The sequence below is a fragment of the Ciconia boyciana genome, chromosome 2 (genome assembly GCF_034638445.1).
Source record: "Ciconia boyciana chromosome 2, ASM3463844v1, whole genome shotgun sequence".
NCBI classification, from domain to species: domain Eukaryota; kingdom Metazoa; phylum Chordata; class Aves; order Ciconiiformes; family Ciconiidae; genus Ciconia; species Ciconia boyciana.
Genome location: NC_132935.1, coordinates 128,057,450 through 128,075,674, shown reverse-complemented (window position 1 = coordinate 128,075,674; position 18,225 = coordinate 128,057,450). Strand labels below are relative to the sequence as shown.

Genomic DNA, 18,225 nt, shown 5'->3' with positions numbered 1-18,225 from the left:
TTTCCAACAAGAAGTTAAAAAATCTACTTTTAATGGCTGTCTGATAATATCCTGTATCATTTTGAAACATGGGAGTTGTATGATACCTTTTTAATACGAACTGACTCCCTGCTTTAGCATTCTCCTGAAATCCACGTCTTTGGGAAATGTTAAGACCAGCAGTTAGAGAAGAGGCATTTATTAGAATTTTCTAATTAAAAAAAAATTCCATACAGAGACATTGATTTTCTAGTGACGTCTACGAACTAATGTAGAGGAAGTCCCTTGACAAGTTGCTTGGCAGGATAGTTCATAGCAACATGACCTCGCTGCTGCTCTGCCTTAAAAACATGGCCTAAAAATAAGAAAGCTAAAAAGCTTTTGTGGTTGGTTTGTTCACATTATCTAAATTACAGTACAAAATACAGGAGGAGGGGAATAAAAGGAGCAAGCAACACTGAAAAATTAATCTGATGATAATATGTAATTGCAATTACATGAGCCATAAACAATAATTTGTATCGTTATAAAAACATCCTCTTCCTTCTTCCTTCTTCCTTCTTCCTTCTTCCTTCTTCCTTCTTCCTTCTTCCTTCTTCCTTCTTCCTTCTTCCTTCTTCCTTCTTCCCTTTTTCCCTTTTTCCCTTTTTCCCTTTTTCCCTTTTTCCCTTTTTCCCTTTTTCCCTTTTTCCCTTTTTTTTCTTTTCTTTCATTCCCCCATACAGCTCAGTAGGCATTAGGAAGTTTTACTGATCTTGGGGAAGTCTTTCTCTTAAAAAGCAGTATAGTTGTGGATGTAGACAGAAGGCATGTCCTTATTTTCCTCTGTTTCATGGAAGAGGGAATTTTTTGGCTCCTTTTCTCTCCAAAGACTTCATTTGATTGACCCATGGCCTCTGATGAAAGGTAATGTGTAGCCTTGAAGTGTGTAGATGTTTTAGAGACAGTCCCAGCTTCTGCAGCAGAAGAGGAAGATGGCAGATTTCTGCTCCTCTGGAGAGCCCTGGTTTAAAACTCTGCAGAGTCTTGGGTGAAGCGATCAGACAAAGCCTGCGAGGACACAAAATGAGGGGATGAACTTCAGTTAGAAGGAAAAAAAAGGCAGTAAAATCCCCTGTGTGCAATGTGATCTAAAACATCTGAGATTTTTTGCTGTAATTTAATGAGACTTCAACAAGACTGCTGCTTACTAAATGGCAGCACTGATACTTTGTTCTGATAGCACTCGTGGTGACATTGGCTAATAGCTGCTTTCAATAGCAACATGATTTATTAAAAGCATAATTCACTGAGAGAAAATTTGTTCTCTTAGAAGCACATTGATAAGTAAATAAATCTGTATTTCCGGCTGCTTACTGCATTGTTACAAAATGATGGGCCCTTCATTGCTTACAGATGCTTACAGATTAGTGTTTCCACACAGGCACCCTGGGCTTCCAGCTGCACTTATTACGAATGGCTGTTAGTAATGCTGTATGCACTTTTAAATTTTTTTTAAGATATATTTCGTTATGCTACTTTTTACACATCCATTTTTAGGAAGAGATGTAGGTATTTATTTTGCAGGGGGATGTTTTTTATTACATCAGGCCAGTCACTCTTCTCTTCAAATTTTCTCACAATTTTATGGCCACACTGAGGCTGCTGATCAGCTATCTTTTATATTTATGAATTTAAAATCTGGCTTTAGCTAAAAGCTGACTTGTGTCCCCATGCTTCACCATGAGTTAGGCTGTTCTTTGCTTAAAGAAAGAACAAAGTACCATTTCTCCTGATGACTACCTGCCTCCCTGCTGCTGACGTTTCCTTATTTTGTTCATGATCCCCAAATCCACGTACTGGATCGTGGTGCAGACTAATTGCCACCTCCTGTGCTGACAATTGCAATGAGTTCTTGCATTAGCTCCATAGTTTTTTGGAAGAGCGGCAGGAGGCTCATGTTAGCACTGTCTATTGAACCCTCTCACTGATTTGGGTAGGGAATTGCAAAAGCAGTCTGACTTGATAGAGCAGTTAAGTAATTAAAAGGTTAAAACCTACTACTTTCCAACTAGTGGGGTTACTATAATTCTTTTCAGTACGCAGACTCAGAGTCTGTTTACAGCATGTGCTCACATGGATTCAAGTGGTGAACTTGCAAGATTAATCCTCTCTACAGCGTTATGTAATTCCTCAGTGTGTGTGTCAAAACCCAAACCAAAAAGCATAAACCTGACAGGATGGAGACATCAATCCAGATCCACAACTCGACTCCTTCTCAGGTCCCAGCTTTAGCCCCTTCCTTCCAGAAAGGTGCCAGTAGGCAGCATATCAAGTGCAGGTTGAAGTTCTTGAATCATGGGCTCAACAGAAAATCCTCAAACTTGCTTAAAACTGTTGATGAATATTAACAGATAAAACTAAAATAATAGACAGGAACTATAGAGGCACTGATATTCTTATTAAGAAAAAAACTTCTCTGACCTAACCTTGTGGAAAAAGCAATGGAAAATAAATGATCAGTTTCTAAAATGGAGATTTGCAATATAAGTGGACAACTAACCAGCAGAATCCCCTCTTTCTCCATGTAATGTCTGCTGAAAGCTTTATGAATAAGCATGAGGCTGTGACCAGCACTTCTCCCAGCGCTGGGAGACCTCCCATTCTGCAGACTCCAGACCTTCTGTTTCTAGGGGCTGTCACTGCCAGAAACACCAGAATCAGGGTCACGAAAATATCTTGCACAAAGATATCTTTGTTTATATTTGTTGTGGTTTAGCTCCAGTCAGCAATAATAAAAGCAAGAGATACAACTGCTCACCACCCACTGACCCATGCCCAGCCAGTCCTGGAGTGGCGATTGCTATCCCCTGGCCAACTCCCCCCAGCTAATATATACTGAGCATGATTTCATATGGTATGGAATAGCCCTTTGGCCAGTTTGGGTCAACTATCCTGGCTGTGCCCACTCCCAGCTTCTTGTGCCCCTGGCAGAGCATGGGAAGCTGAGAAGTCCTTGACCAGTGTAAACACCACTTAGCAACAGCCAAAACATCAGTGTGCTATCAATATTATTCTCATATTAAATCCAAAACACAGCACTATGCCAGCTACTAGGAAGAAAATTAACTCTATCCCATCCAGGACAATATTGTTATCACATGTTATTTGAAACTGAAAAAGTGGAAAATTTTCTTTATAAGTGTAGTGGTCTGTTTTGGTATTGGTGTGCTTTTGCTTACAGGAAATTTTGTGTCATCTTTGAAGCTTCTTTTTAAGAGAATGAAATAATGAGCTTAAAAGCATAACAACTTCATTTGAAAACATGGTTGTGTTCAGATGAATGTGGGCTACACCTCCTCCTGGTGTCAAAATATCAGACACAATATCAAAAACATTAGGTACCTTATAGTGAGAAACTGAGAGAAATGAAAAACGTGTATATAAATACATTTTTTTTGTATATATGTGTGTGTGTCTATATGTAAATAAATATGCACCCATACATACATACATGTATATGAGAGATCAACCTGGCTTAAGAAAATTTCTTGCCTTTTTTTTCCAAGGGACAAAAGTACATCCCTCAGTAGACTGAGAAGTCATATTTACTGCTGTGATTACATCGACATGTTGGATTAGGAGCTCTGAAAATCCAAAAGGAATAAGGACCATAGTTTGTAAATACAGTTCTAACAATAGACTTCAAAAATACAGTAATCAAGGGAAAGCAGAATTTGCTCATTTTGGGATTGCTCAACTCAAAGCAATGAAAAAAGCAGAATTCAACTGAAGAAAGTAAAGACTAGACTGCTCGGGAAGGATTGAGCCTGACTATTTCTGAAACAGTCCATACGAAGATATTGAAGAAACAGTATTTTGGTTTGGGTTTTGTTGGTTTTGTTTTGTTGGTTCTTTCTCCACTTTAACTATAGATATTGGATATTTATTTCTATAAATAGACTGTCCTAATTAGCACTTTCCCAGGAGTTAGCTGATAAATGCTGAATGCCTTGTACTATTATGACCATGACAGAGTAATGATCATTGGAGGTGGAAGAAAAGTAAGGTGCAGACTGATAATATTTATGAATCTGCCCTGAAGCTTTTTGCATTTAAACAGAATGCATTTCATTGACTTAACTGAGTTTTTATATAATCCTGTGTATTTTGCTAATTGTTATATATGTATCCTGGTAAACGTATTACATCAGGGAAATATTCATCTCCTTAAATGCAGTTTTCTTTTCTAATCTGGATGGAGATAGGAAAAGGAAATTAGAGCAGACAAAAAGTAAGTGGTACACATAAGGATAATTAATGTCACATGACTTTAACAGGCATTGCTTAGCTTCTCTGCTTTTGCTCAATGAAAACTCAACTGTAACTAGAGGATTTTGAAACGGAGTTTCATTAAGTAGGAAAGATAGTGGAGTTATAAAAGGAGAGACAGGAAAACTGAATAAACAAAGCTGAAATGTAGATGTGCTGGAGCTCATAAATTAGTTTGCATAAAATGTGTACTGCAGACTATGCTAGCTGTGGCATACAAAAAATGTAAAGAACACTAAGGTTGGAAAAGTCACGCACTCAAACTAGGAGCTGCCATAATAGAGGCAGTCTGTGTCCACACAGTAATAAATGGACACTTTGAGGTGGTGAGTTAAGCCTCTTTCTGCTTAACACTGGCAGTTTGCAGGAGAGGCAAGGATAGGAGATTGCTGTGCTGGAAAGTGTGTCCTCTTAGAACATCCTTTCCCTCTCTCCCTCTCTCCATCATGGCAGCGATGGCAGAAAAACTTAGACATGCTGGGCAATATGATATATGAGTCACTGAATTACCTGGCAGTAGAGGGAGCAGAGCATAGGGGCATGGAAAAGCGGGTGGAAACACGTGGAGGGGGGATTTGCACATTCTCTGATAAGAGGAGATAGATTTGAATAATTTCACATGGTACTCCATAGCCTATACAGAGGGATGCAGGGACATTTTTAATAGAATTTTCTAAATCAGCTCCACAGGATTAACACTTACATACTTATTCATACTGAAATGCAATTTTTACTTTGTTATTAAGGTATCATACCTATCACCTTTCCTCTACCAAGTTCTTGGCATACCACTGTATTCTGGTTTAAGATATTTTGGAATGGATTAACATTGACTGTTAAAACTTGTAGGGAGAGTTACTTGCAGGATATAAGCATGATCTGTTGGCCATACAGAACCTGGATAAACAAATTCTCGAGCCTTCTTTACTAATCCTATGAAAGTGTTAACACAACCATCAGTGAACATATAACTCAGTTACCTGATAGCCCATATGTGTTCTTGTTAGTTTTCTTGCAGTATCCTCAGACCAAAGACTGTCACTAGGATGTAGCACACAGGCTGTCATCTACAGTAGCAGAATTCAAGGAAAAAATTGATAGATTTTGTTAATACATACATGTGATTTCTGCAGAGATGATGGAGAAGAATGAGCTGCTTATTTGCTTAAAGCGGCAAAACCTTGTATTAGCTGTGTTAATTGATCATTGTCAAATATGTGATATTTACAAGAAAGTACTCTAATTATAGCTATACTCTTTCTTCCAGCTCCATTTTCTTTCTGTTTAGTTCAGTTGCATTTTTTTTAAAGCTTTGTTTTCTTTTTTGCACTTTGCTCTCCTCAACAAAATGTTGACACCTTGTCAAAACCACAGAACATTCAAAACCAAATGTCATCAGTGACACCAGGAATCTTTGGATAAGCTAATGAAAGAGCTAGTTTGGTTTCCCCAGGCAAAATCTTTGGCATCCTCATCTGTCAGTCTTGGAGTCCACACTTTCTGCAGTGGAAAAGTGGAAATGACCAGGCTAAAATTTCTCTGGCAATATCATGTATCCAGCAGCAGTTTTATTTTGCTAACAATTAGTAACTGTAAACGAGATTGTGTTGCAATGCTGAAGATTTAGCATCAACCTTATTGACAAGTTATTACAGTTGTTTATACGAAAATATTTTTATTTTTGTCATTTACATAACAAATCCCTGAAAATAGGGTGGTGTGTTTAATTTTTTTTTTTAAAAGGCTTCATTTGCATCTGCCCAAAAGAACATTTAGTTCACTAAGTCAAGTACTGAAATGTAAAGAAATGTGCCAGATTTATGATGTCTTGTGCAGCCTAATTCTGCCCTCCTATGCATATATATAATGATAATTATTATTTGAAGAGTGATTGTTTTGTGCCACAAGACTATGACTAATATGCAAAACATTTACACTTTCTTTTTTTTCTTCAGGTACTTGGTTTCTTAGACTATGAAACAATCCATTTGGTTAGTCTTGTATGTTATGTGCAGATGCAGAGCTTCGTGAAAGAGCTCTGCATCTTAATCCCTCTTCCTCTTGCCACAGAGAGGTGGAGATGAATCACGGAAATTTGTTCATTTGTTATTTCCTGCCCTTGAGTGATGGAAGGGGCAATACAAGCTGGCTCAGTGTCTGTCTGGAGGGTGGTGTGGCAAGCAAAGTCCTGAGGAAGTGAAAGTCTGGAGGTGGATATAACCACTGACAGTTGATGCATGACAAAAAAAGGAAGACTTAAGCTTGTCTGCCTGGACAAAACTACTCCCAGGCTGCCTAGAGCAAAAGGAGAACATAGCTTTGCATCAGTATCACTAGTTCTAAGTAACTCATAGGAATATGGGTGGTTAAAAAGATACTTACTGCAGAAAAGCTCAATTGAAATTTTGAGGAGATGGATGCAGAACTTAATTATTTTACTAAAGAATTAAATAAGCTGGTTGTCAATAATCCCATTCTATTTCTATATTATAATACCACTGCAATACCCAAATATCCACCAAAGATTTCCATTCTGAGTATTTCATTGAGCATTGTCTAGGGTGGGCATGACTAAAGATTGAGTATTATTGTACATTGAGTACACATAGCTCATCAATAGGGCTAATGGTCTGAACTGTTCCTCGGTTTAAGCAGGCCTTATTTTGTGGTGAAAGGAACGCTTGCCTCTGAAGGCTATTGGCATTCTGATGGCAGGGTCTTGTATAAAATCTCCGTTTTAAATTCCTTGGTCTGTTGACCTTTGTTTTTATTTCAGTCTGTGGACAGACTTCTAGCTGTCGGAGCAAGGAAAGGTAGAAAGGGTTGTTGAGAGAGTGACCATAAAGCACACTCTTTTTTTATGTGTACATAAAAGGTGGACTATAGCCAAATTGCTTTGTGATAAGATTCTGCTTCATTTGGTCTCTTTTCTCCTTTCCTGTGATGTGCTTATATAAGCCTTGAGGATATTAAAATATATTTTGAACCTTTGGTTCATAACGCAAGAGAAAGATTAGACTCTTTCTCCAGAAGTGGTGGCTTGGAGCAATAAAGAGAGTTTGTATATAAATAAACCTCCAAAAGAAATTTCTTTGAAAGACGACTCTTGACAATAGAGAAGACCTTTGTATGCACCATCTGAAGCAGGGAAGGAATTTCTGTCTCACAGATGAGTGCACTCAAAAGAACTGTAACAAAAGAGGGCAGTACTTTTTCTGATGAGTAGAAAGTTCTTCTTTTGGCTTGTAGAATTCTATGATGCTGGCTTTCAGTAAAAGCTATGTAACAGATTGCATTGGATCAGTATATTTTTCCAAGAATGCTCCTCAATAATGAAAGATAGCACACTTCTGTTCTTGACAGAGTGCAAGCACATATTGACCTAGTCTTGACCTAAACTGGATCATCTCCTCCAGTCCTGAAGTGTACTCCATATTCATTTGCTCCTTTCAGAGTAAAGATGGAAAAAACAAAAAAACAAACCAACAAGCTCAACTTAGGACTTCTGAAGATCGAGCGTATAAGCAGTGCCAAGACTGGCAGCTCCACCATGCATGGCACTAGCCTGGAACTCTTCAGGAGAGAAGTAGCCTGTGCATGTATCGGATATGTGTTTTCTTTAGTGGTGCATACCATTTTTTATCCATATTTGCTTTGCTTAGTGAAAATATTTTCAGACATATTTACAGAGGAGGAGGAGGAGAATGAGAAGGAGAATGATAATGAGAGAAAGTATGATTGAAGAGAAACAGCAAATGACATTAAATGATAACAGGATGTGGAATGATTTCAATGGCCAGTGTTTACCTGCAAAGAATTCAAATGTACTTTGATTATACAAAAGAGGAAATGTATTAAAACGTGAAACTTTAAATGGATTTGTCTCTATTTCTAATGATGAACCATGTTACAATAACTTCTCTAAACCTATAAATCTATCATTTCAGATAATATTACCAGGTGTGCTTCTTAGCATAACTGAGTTAGGTTTGTTTGAACATGACTGGTGTCTACAACTTTCTTCAAGGAGCAGCCTTAAATATCAATTTGCATGTGTGTGTGTAGAAAAGACATGAAACAATTGAAAAGAGTAAGATATGTTTCTATTTCTGGAGGAGATTACAACATCTGTTTAAAATAACTGCGGCTATTGGTGTTGTTTAGAAGAAGGAGTTGAGAGTGACTTCTTGTCCAACTAAAACTACTGCTAGAACGTAGCCAGGCAGAATGTAACTTTACAAGAAATAATTTGGCCAGTTTAAGAGTTATAATGATATTCTGTAGAGATCTGTGATTCTATTTTTAAGCAGGAAAGTAAAATTGCTTAATGCTGCTTCTCTTTGAATGCATCACTTCAGATTCATAGGGTGATGGCTCTCTATAACATTTGTGACAGTAACAGCACTGAGCAGTTTTTCCCAGAGGTTTTGATAAAAGTCAAGTCTGTACAAAAATGAATTAAGGACAGAAAATTAAAATGGAAAAAGGAACAGTAGAAATATCTTGCTTCTGACATCAGTTCTACCTTCTTTTAAAAGGGCTTTTTTGCTTGCTCTGTCTTCAACCTCAAATGAGAATATTTAAACCCAATATAAAGCCAGTCTCCTCCTTCCCATGATTTTTCTCTCCTTCTCCAGTCTTCTTTCCTCCTGTTCCCAGTTCTCCCTGTCCCTTCTTTAAACACCTTAAGTGGAAGCATTACCTGATGACTGAACTAGTAATGTTACTCTCAAAGCTGCCTGTCTGCCTCTTGGAAAGTTTGACCAGCATGGAGAGGACTAGACGACCTTCAACTGTGGTGGCCCTTCAAAAGGAAAGCTGCTGTTTCACCTCCCATGCTTGCCTACAGCCTTCAAAAGGCAGTCAGGGAACTTCCAGTTGAAAATTTAAATTAGAAAGCTGAATTGTGATCTTGGTGTGTCCAGTTTGTTTTCAAGATTGCAGAGTTCAGAAGACAGAGAATAGAGTAGGAAGTGACTAATCTTCTTGCTTTTACTAAGGACCCCTCCAAAGCTCAGCTGATCATTTGGCAGTAGTCAGTTGTGACAGCAGTGGTCCAGGGAACTATTTCTGTTTCCTTTTATGAGTGAAAGTAGGCTTGTGTTTGTAAATGAATGCCAAAAATAGTATGTTGGGAAGGAACATGATTATGGAAGTGTAAAGACATGTCCAAAAAAAGAAATTTAAAACTAAAAAAGTAATGCTGTAGCAGTACTTGTATATCTTATAAATATTATAAGGCTGATGGTGTGTGGAAGTAGTTAATGTTGATACCCCAAAACTGAAAAACACAAAAGCCTGGCGCTGGGCTGAATTATCCCAGAATGGATGGGATTGGGATCTTGGGTGTTTGCTGAGATGTCCGTTATACTTCCAGTACATTACCAGCACCTAGGCATTCATTATCTTCTGTTCTGACTGGTCTGCATTAATGGCAAACTTATGAATGATGTCATTGGAATTGAACAACATGCCTTGCAAACAGGACACGTGACGCAATCAGTGACAATAACAATTTATTTTAGCAGTATAATTATGTGGCAGGTGTGGGCAGAGAAAGGTTGACATGACTTAAAAATATTGCTAAACTCAGCGTTGTCTAAGTCTTAGCAAGGTGAACATTATAGACAGTAAAGAAGATAGCTGATATTAATTTTACAGATTGTGTGTGGTATTATAAATCTCACCATCTGTAAGATGCAAGGAGTTAATTCTATTTCTGTTCTAAGTTTGATGTCTGATTAGTTTAAATACCTTTGAATTAGTGGAATGATGCTCTGACTATCAGGTCTTCTGTCAAGAGATTTTAATGAGTATCAAGTCAGATGATTAAGGCAGAATGATTCTATAGTAAACATGGAAGCTTCAGATGTCAAGTTAACAAAGTGAAAGCTATTCCAGTAAAATAAGCAACATCAGTTGAGAGTTCAAAGGAAAGCATGGTTTCAGAGGAGTAAGCAGCTTCATTAAACTCTATTAATGATCCCTGTAGATAAATTTTGCATTTAAATTAATGCCTTGCTTCTAGAGAAAGCAGTATTACTGAGCTTCAACCAATGATGCAAAGAGATTTACATGAGCTGAACATCTGTGATTCCCTGACTACTGACCTCCTAAATAAGATTTTTTTTTTTTTTTTTTAGAATTACGTTAGTTGTAGATTTAGTTTACTTCCCCCCCCCCCCCTCTCTGCTAAAAGATATCTTAATTAAATTCATTCTTTATCCTTGCAGGGTCTTCGTTCTGGTGCCTACTGGATATTGTTCCTATAAAGAATGAAAAAGGAGATGTAGTACTCTTTCTGGCCTCTTTCAAGGATATAACAGATACAAAAGTGAAGATTGCTGCAGAAGACAAAAAGGAAGGTTTGTGTGAATTATGTTGGTTGATAAGAACCAACATTGCTAAGTTTTTTGAGATTTGCACCTACGTGAATTCTCTTATGTACACTTTTCAATATAGAGACCTAGCTTTCCAAACAAGAAATTAATATATGACATGGAAGGATAAACAATCTGTTGAAGTTCTTATTTGTAATTTTTTTTATTTACACATTGCTCTACATTCTGTAAACATAGAATACAGGGACAGAGTACTTTGTCCTCAAAATTAAATTTGTTTTAATGTACCATGATTTAATTTATTTACTTTCTGGACTTTCAGAGGTACATATTGGAACAGCTAGACGTTTTCAAGCATTCCTTATGCGAATCTGATTTCAACATGGCTGAGAGATGAATGAATGCATTTTTTCATGCTTTTCTATAAGCAGAACATACATCTTTAGAAATTATTTTGCCTATTAACAAGCATGACTATTCTTGTGTTGTCTAATTTTCGTTACATTATATGAAATTATAAGATTTATTATGTCTTTAGGAATATTCAATAGTATAAGAAATACATCCTCACATTTATTTGCTTCTGAAAGGAAACAATGCAAGGATCTTCTCATGAATTTGGAAAAAGATTGTGTTATGCTAATGATTCACAGCTGCCACAAAATAATTTTGACTGTATATTGTAGTCAAGTTTTGCTAAATTCTGCTAACACAAAGCAAAGACAGTGTGGAGGGATGGAGGTTATGCAGTCAGCATTGACCTGTGTTGTGTACCAAAGGCAGTGAACTTATTCCAGGTTTACATTTTGTAAAGGTATACTGAACTAAGACTTTAAGTTTGCAATTTTTCAGTGTCAAAGGAACTGTCTAGAAAAAGGTTCTCTGTAGAGGGTAAATTAATTATGTGAAATTTCATTACTGCTGAATTTTCCAGTTTGGTACTACTCTGGGATTTATTTAAATTTTTCACCCTGTGATAGCCGTTTGATCTCTGCATACTTCAGAAACAACGTTGATATGGCCTTAGGACACCCTTTCTCCTTATAGGTTTCTGAAGTAGGGGAACAATTAGTACTCAACTTTTTCTGATTTTAAATATTAGCTTTTCAATAAAATAGTTATATTTCAGTTATAGAGAAGCGTAATTCACCATTCTTTTACAACATTTCAATACTTTAAACCAGAAAATATTATGCTTCCCTGTGCTACTGGACATTCTTAAATCAACATTTATGCTAACAGCGTCTGCCTCTTCTGTACATTTGGACAAATAATTTCATCTTTGTTGTACTTTTCAAGCCCTGAGTAATGGAGGGGTTTTTTTTGCATCCTTCACTTTTTGTACTGAACATATTTGAGAATTTCTGAGCTGGAAGACTGAAGAAAGGCTTTGAAGTAGTACACAGGTACATTTTGCAGCTTTTCCTTACATCCAATTTCAACCAATCACTTCGCCTCGAAGTAAAATAGTTAAAATATGAAACATATTTTATCTAGTTTCTTCTTAAACCTTAGAAAACCTTACACTTATGAAAGTTTTAGGAAAGTAGTTTATTAAAACATCATATGGGGGGCCATGTAGAAGAGAGTTTGTCAGAACATCTGTGCTCTAAAGGCTAATGATTTACCTTATGAGAGATGCAAATTCTCAGGATATACTCAGTGAGAAATCACATTTAGTATGCCAGTGATGACTTGAAATGGTTATATCACTGATTGCTTGTAAAATGACAGCTATTGTTTATCTGACAAACATTTTATAGCTGTATGCTTATTTTAGGACGGATTAAAATGATCTTCAGCTTTTGATGTGGGTTCATGTCAAATTGTAAATCTAAGCAGATTTTAACTCATGTTTGCTGTTGCACATTTAAAAATTAATACTCCTACTGCGTGCTGACAGAGGAATACACTTATGCAGAGCTACATTACACCAGCAAACGCCTATTCAATTGCTATAAGCTTATGAACGTTGACATTTAGCTGTCTTCCGTGATGTACTCTTTAGAGCACAATCCTGAAACTTGGTTGTTTTCTCCCCTTTGTACTCATTTTAAAACCATGGCAATCATTTTATGCTATGGTGATACTTGTTTGCATCATGGCAACAGAAAATAACACTTAGTGTGGGGCTTTGCCAAATACACAGTTTTATATAATATAGTGAGATAAGAAACAGGATTTAACCATTTATTCAAAATATTTACAAACAATTCTAGAATTTTAGTTTTATGTAAACCTACCTAGCTATATAAAAATAAATTTAATGGTGTATTAGCTCTTTGAGTAACATTCAAATTCTTCCCATGCAGAGTGATTCATTAGTCCTCCAGTGGTGAACATCATCTTCATTGTCACAAAAGAATTCCCAGTACAGTCTATGAAACTGATTCAGTATCTGAAATTTCAGAATGTTTCACTTCTAGAAGTAATTGGTTCTTCTTTACTTAGACCACAACCACTATCAGGCACGTAGGATGCACCTCGTATTAACAGAAAATTGAGTTTGCATTCTGTTTAGAGGTATTGAAGATCTTTTTTTTAACATTGAGTGATTAACATCCATTGCAAAGTGTTTGATACACATTACCGGATATTATTTTCACAGTTAATATTGCTGAAAAGATAATGTTACTCTTTCAAAGGTTACTGAATTTGTCCTTTCAAAAATCAGATAACTTATAAACTTGGAGTTGAAAGCCAGCTCTTGCTATAAGATAATTGCCATTATGTGCAGTTTTCTATTGCTGTTTTGGCATATATCTTGCGGTTAGATTTGTGTATGGGAAGGAGAACTTAGATACAAACGTGCTCAGTGTGAAACTCTTCTGCCCATGCAAGACTGTTGTATTAATGTTTTTGTTTCTGTCTCTCTCTTCTCTTGTTCTGCCCAGACCAGACTTTGATAATTTGTATGGAACATTAATAGTCACATTCCATCTCCCTTTAATTTCTAAACTCCTTAGAAAGCTTATCTAACAAAATTCCTTCATGTTTCTTTTCTCCTAAGTCTGCCCTGGACCCTCTGGCATTCCACCAACACTCTAAGGTGGAATACACTCTCACTGGTTGCATCTCCAAAAGCCTTCTCCAGACTCATTCTTCCTCATGTCTTTCCTACCTTTGATACCATCTGTTTCTTCTGTAAAATCTTGTTCTCCTTGTACTTTCACAGTGACACCTTCCTGAGCTTTATCCCCTGGTTTTATGGCCTCTCTTTTCTTGTGGATTGTCTTTTTACTTTTGCAGAGCTCAGGAGTTGATACCTTCTTCAATTCTCTGCAGACTTTTTCTTATCTATTTTATCTTATCTGTTCACGCAACTTCAGTTGCTCCTTTGTGCCAATGCACCTTGCAAAAGTCCACTTCTTTGCCTGATTTCCCTTAACCCAGCCCAAATGTCAGATGTTGTCTGTGACCTTTTCTTTTGAATGTCTCATTCTAAATACAAATTTAACAGAATTATTTTCTGCTTTTCTTCTGTATAAAAGTTTCCAGTGAAATCAGCCTTATCAGACAATGGGAAGAGTAGACTTTGTCCTAAGACTTTCAAATAAGAAAGTCTTGCCTGAGAAGTTTGACAGTCTTTAAGAAGTGCTGTGACAGTCAGCAGCTCTCATATGGCTTCATTTGCTTGGTTTGTGTTTTTTAAGTTAATTTACCATCCTCCTCCCCCACCCCTGCATCTCTTTTAATTGCAATGTTCTTAGAGGCCTCAACTTTTCAGTATCAGTAATTTGCTTTCAATACGTGTTTCCCCTACCTGTAAGTTTATTGTAGAAATACACTCTGCTTTCCATCTGCTTAATAATACCTATAATTTACTGTTATGAAAAGCTACTCAACAGCTTTTCTTCCTAAACTTGGGCTCTTTAATCAAATTGATGGTCTTTTTTTTATGAATACAATGATTCCTTCAGAAACTGTTCCTTAACCAGTTTTATGGGAGACTTATTTTAGCATCCTAACTTATGATTAGCTACATTTTGGTAAACTGGTTAAGAGTTCCATTGTCCTTTGGGGGGAAAACTGATTAAACTGAAAATACCAGACTCCAAATCTGGACTCCAATATGGTATGACTGGGTCAGTGTTTTTTCATTTCTGCATAGGTACTTTCCGTAATACACTTGGACACGTGCTGGAAGTTAGTGAGATTACAAGAATCCAGGTAGGGAAATCGGAAATTAAATTAGTCTGCAACTACTTTTAGATCTCTACTCTGTATGTGAATATGTAATCATATGTGTTATATAGATATAGAGTTCTACTGTTATAATCACTGCTAAAATTCCCCTGTTGAATTTGACTTGTTCCAAAAAGTTTCCTTTAGCCTTCATTGTTTAGCCTTCATCTATTTGTTGTTTTTTTCTTTGAGAAAATTTTTAGCTCTTTGTTTGAAAACAATTATCTTAGGACACATTTTCTCAACTTTACTCCAGCATTATTATAAAAATGTGTGAGATAGATAGTAACCACAGAATCACACGATAGTTGAGGTGGGAAGACATCTCTGGAGTTTGTGTACTCCATTGCCCCCTACTCAAAGCAGGGTCAGCTAGAATAGGTTGCCCAGGACCATGTCCAGATGTGTGCTGAATATCGTGAAGGATGGAGACTCCACAAACTCTCTGGGCAGCTTGTTCCAGTGTTTGACTGTTCACAAAGTAAAAAAGCTTTTTCTTATACTTAAATAGATTTTCATATATTAAATTTTTGTGCCCTTTCCTCTTGCCCTTTCACTGAGCACTTCTGAGAAGACTCTGGCTTTGTCTTCTTTACCTCTCCCCATCATGTATTTATACGCATTCATAAGATCCCCCACTGAGGCTTCTCTGCTCCAGGCTGAACAGTCCCAGCTCTCTCAGCCTCTCCTGCTATGTCGGATGCTTCAAAAACCTCATCATCTTTGTGGCCCTTTACTGGATTTGCTCTAATATGTGCATGTTTCTTTTGTACTGAGGAGCCCAGACCTGGACCCAGCACTGCAGATGTGTCTCACCAGTGTAGCAGAGGGGAAGCATCACCTCCCTCAACCTGCTGGCAGCGGTCTTCCCAATGCAGACCGCAATGCTGTTGGCCACCTTTGCCACAAGGGCATGTTGCTGGCTTATGTTAAACTTGGTGTCTACCAGGAGCTTTGGGTCCTTGCCTGGCAATCTTCTTGCCAGCTGCTTGGCCCCCAGCCTGTCCTAGTGCATGGGTTTATTCCTCCCAGGTGCAGGACTTTGCACCTACCTTTATTGAACTCAGTGAGGTTCCTCTTGGCTCATTTCTCCAGCCTGTCAAGGTCCCTCTGAACCTTCTTGCAGCACAAACATCTGATGTAACAACTCCTCACTCCCAGATTGTATCATCTGCAAACTTCCCGAGAATGGACTCTTTCCCTTTTTCTAGGTCATTAATGAAGAGGTTAAACAGTATTTGCCATAGCATCAGTCCCCCAGTCATAATGCTATTGAGTGGCTTCCAGCTGGACTTCATGCTGTGGATCACAACCCTCTGAGCCTTGCAGTTCAGCCAATTGTCAGTCCACCTCACCACTTCCTTACTTGTTTGTTGGTCATCATCTTCTCCTTATATTGTTCCTAGTTTGAAGGCATCCTTGCCAGGTTGGCCTGCCTGTCGGCAAAGACACTTTTACCCTAGTAATAATGTGAATTAAAAGCTGGACTACAGCCTTTCCCACCACAGATTAAACTAAGCTGCAGTGTTATGGTTTAACTGGCTAGCTTTTTCTGGCTTCTTATTAATCCTTAGGTCTATACGAATTTCTAGGAAAACAGATTTATTTTGATTATGCATCATTTGTTGGAGGGAGGGGTTGTTCTTTTCAGTGTGCCCGAAGTGAAATACCATGTGCCAAACATTTTGCATTCCAGATTTTTATGTAAAAAAAAGTCTGTTGGCGGCAGGGATGGGCTCTTCTTCTAAGAAATTCTGCAATGTGCACTTTGATTTGTTCTGCCTAATTACTGTCTCAGCTACTTCATGATTGCTCAAGCTACAGCAGTGAATATCAGGGCACAACTTTTCATTTTAAAGCTCCTTACACATGTCAGGAGGCAGGATATTGAGAAGGAGATGTACAGTCACCTAGATGTACAGTATTCAAAGCAGATTAAATTGTTTCAGGATTCACGGGGTACCATGCAGTTCTGTCGATGGAGGAGGTGGGCTAGAAGCACAGTTTTACCCCAACTTTCCCACTGCCCAAAGGAAGAATGTATTGGGGAAGCCTTTATCCTGCAATGACTCAGTTACATCTTCTCTAGGATGACTGCTCCTGGCTGACCATCAAGTAGGAAGGGCCTGCATCTCTTCTGTCCTCAGTAAAGAAAAACTGCTTTCCTCCTGGTCAGCGCATGAGAGAGTAAACACTTAGGGGACAAAAATAGAGCTGCCTTTCTATTCCCTGTTCCTGCAGATACATGTGAGCACATAGGTGCTCTCACTCTGCCCTTTCCACCTTCTTATGTGAGCAAATAAGTTGTATTTGAGCCTTGAAGGTTTAGAGATGTATCAATCTTTGTGGCCATTGCTTTAGCTTTTTACCAAGTGTTAAATGTGAGTGGCAGTTCCATTCCAGCAACTCTCAGAGAGGCACAGGGTATGTTCTGGAGGTGAGAGGGAAGTGTCCTTTGTGGTATATCTTTGTGGAGCAAAAATGAGAAAAGACAAGCAAACTCTGATTCTTGACCAAATACAGAGGAGCAGACTGCATTCTGGGATATCCTGGAAGGGTGGGAGAATATATGCATTTGCAACCAAATAGTTCATAGACTCACCAGTTCCTAGATAAACTCATGCAATAACCTCTAGATTTTCCTCAGAAAGCAAATTATCAAATTATGGGGGTGGTGAGGGAGGATTTGTTTGTTTGGGGGTTTTTGTTTTGTTTTGATTTTCATTTTGGTGCTTTTCTGTTTGTTGGACTGGGTTGATGGCAGACTTAGTGGAAAATATCTTCATATTTTCCTTTTAGAGTTTGCTAGCTCAAACATGTAAGACTGACAACAGAAAGCGTGGAAGGAACAGGGAATATGTTTAGTATGTGCGTTGCCAATTAGAAGAGCTCTTCAGAGTTGTGTGTGATAGGTGGTTTTTTGAGGTTTTTTGGAGGGGCAGAGAGGTTTTTTTGAGGAGGTAGAGGGATTGCAAACTTTTGGACATAAATGTCTTATTTCTGTGGAAAAAATCTGAAAAGGAAGAAATGTCTTTAAAGACTTTCACAGATCTAGACACAGCCTGGTATCTTACATTTTATTAATTAAGGGACCATGAGGACTAGAATGCATATTGCATATCTACTTTGCATTCAGAAACACAAATAAGGGGACTTGGACCATTTGCAGAATTCACCTGTTATTGCAGTTACAGTGAATGTAGTTCATGCTGTAGCTCCTCAGAGCAACTCTGAGGTTCTATAAAGACTCAGCAAATAAGACCTATTACAGGTGAGTTTTGCCTAGCTGTAGCAAAGATGGGTTTAGAACTGCCAACCATCCACCCTATCTTGTATAATTAAGGTTGTAAAACAGTTTTGGTTTATGACCAGTCACTTTCATAGCCTGAAAATCTCATTCCTTGAGAGA

At 37.8% G+C, this 18,225-nt stretch overlaps 1 protein-coding gene across 1 annotated transcript in view; it reads left to right on the top strand.

The window, feature by feature from the left end:
- KCNH8 (potassium voltage-gated channel subfamily H member 8) overlaps positions 1 to 18,225 on the top strand; it is a 200,208-nt gene that overhangs the window by 68,794 nt on the left and 113,189 nt on the right. The window contains exon 3 of the mRNA XM_072851445.1: positions 10,524 to 10,655. Coding sequence (XP_072707546.1) covers positions 10,524 to 10,655 — 132 coding nt within the window. The remainder of the gene's footprint in view (positions 1 to 10,523; positions 10,656 to 18,225) is intronic.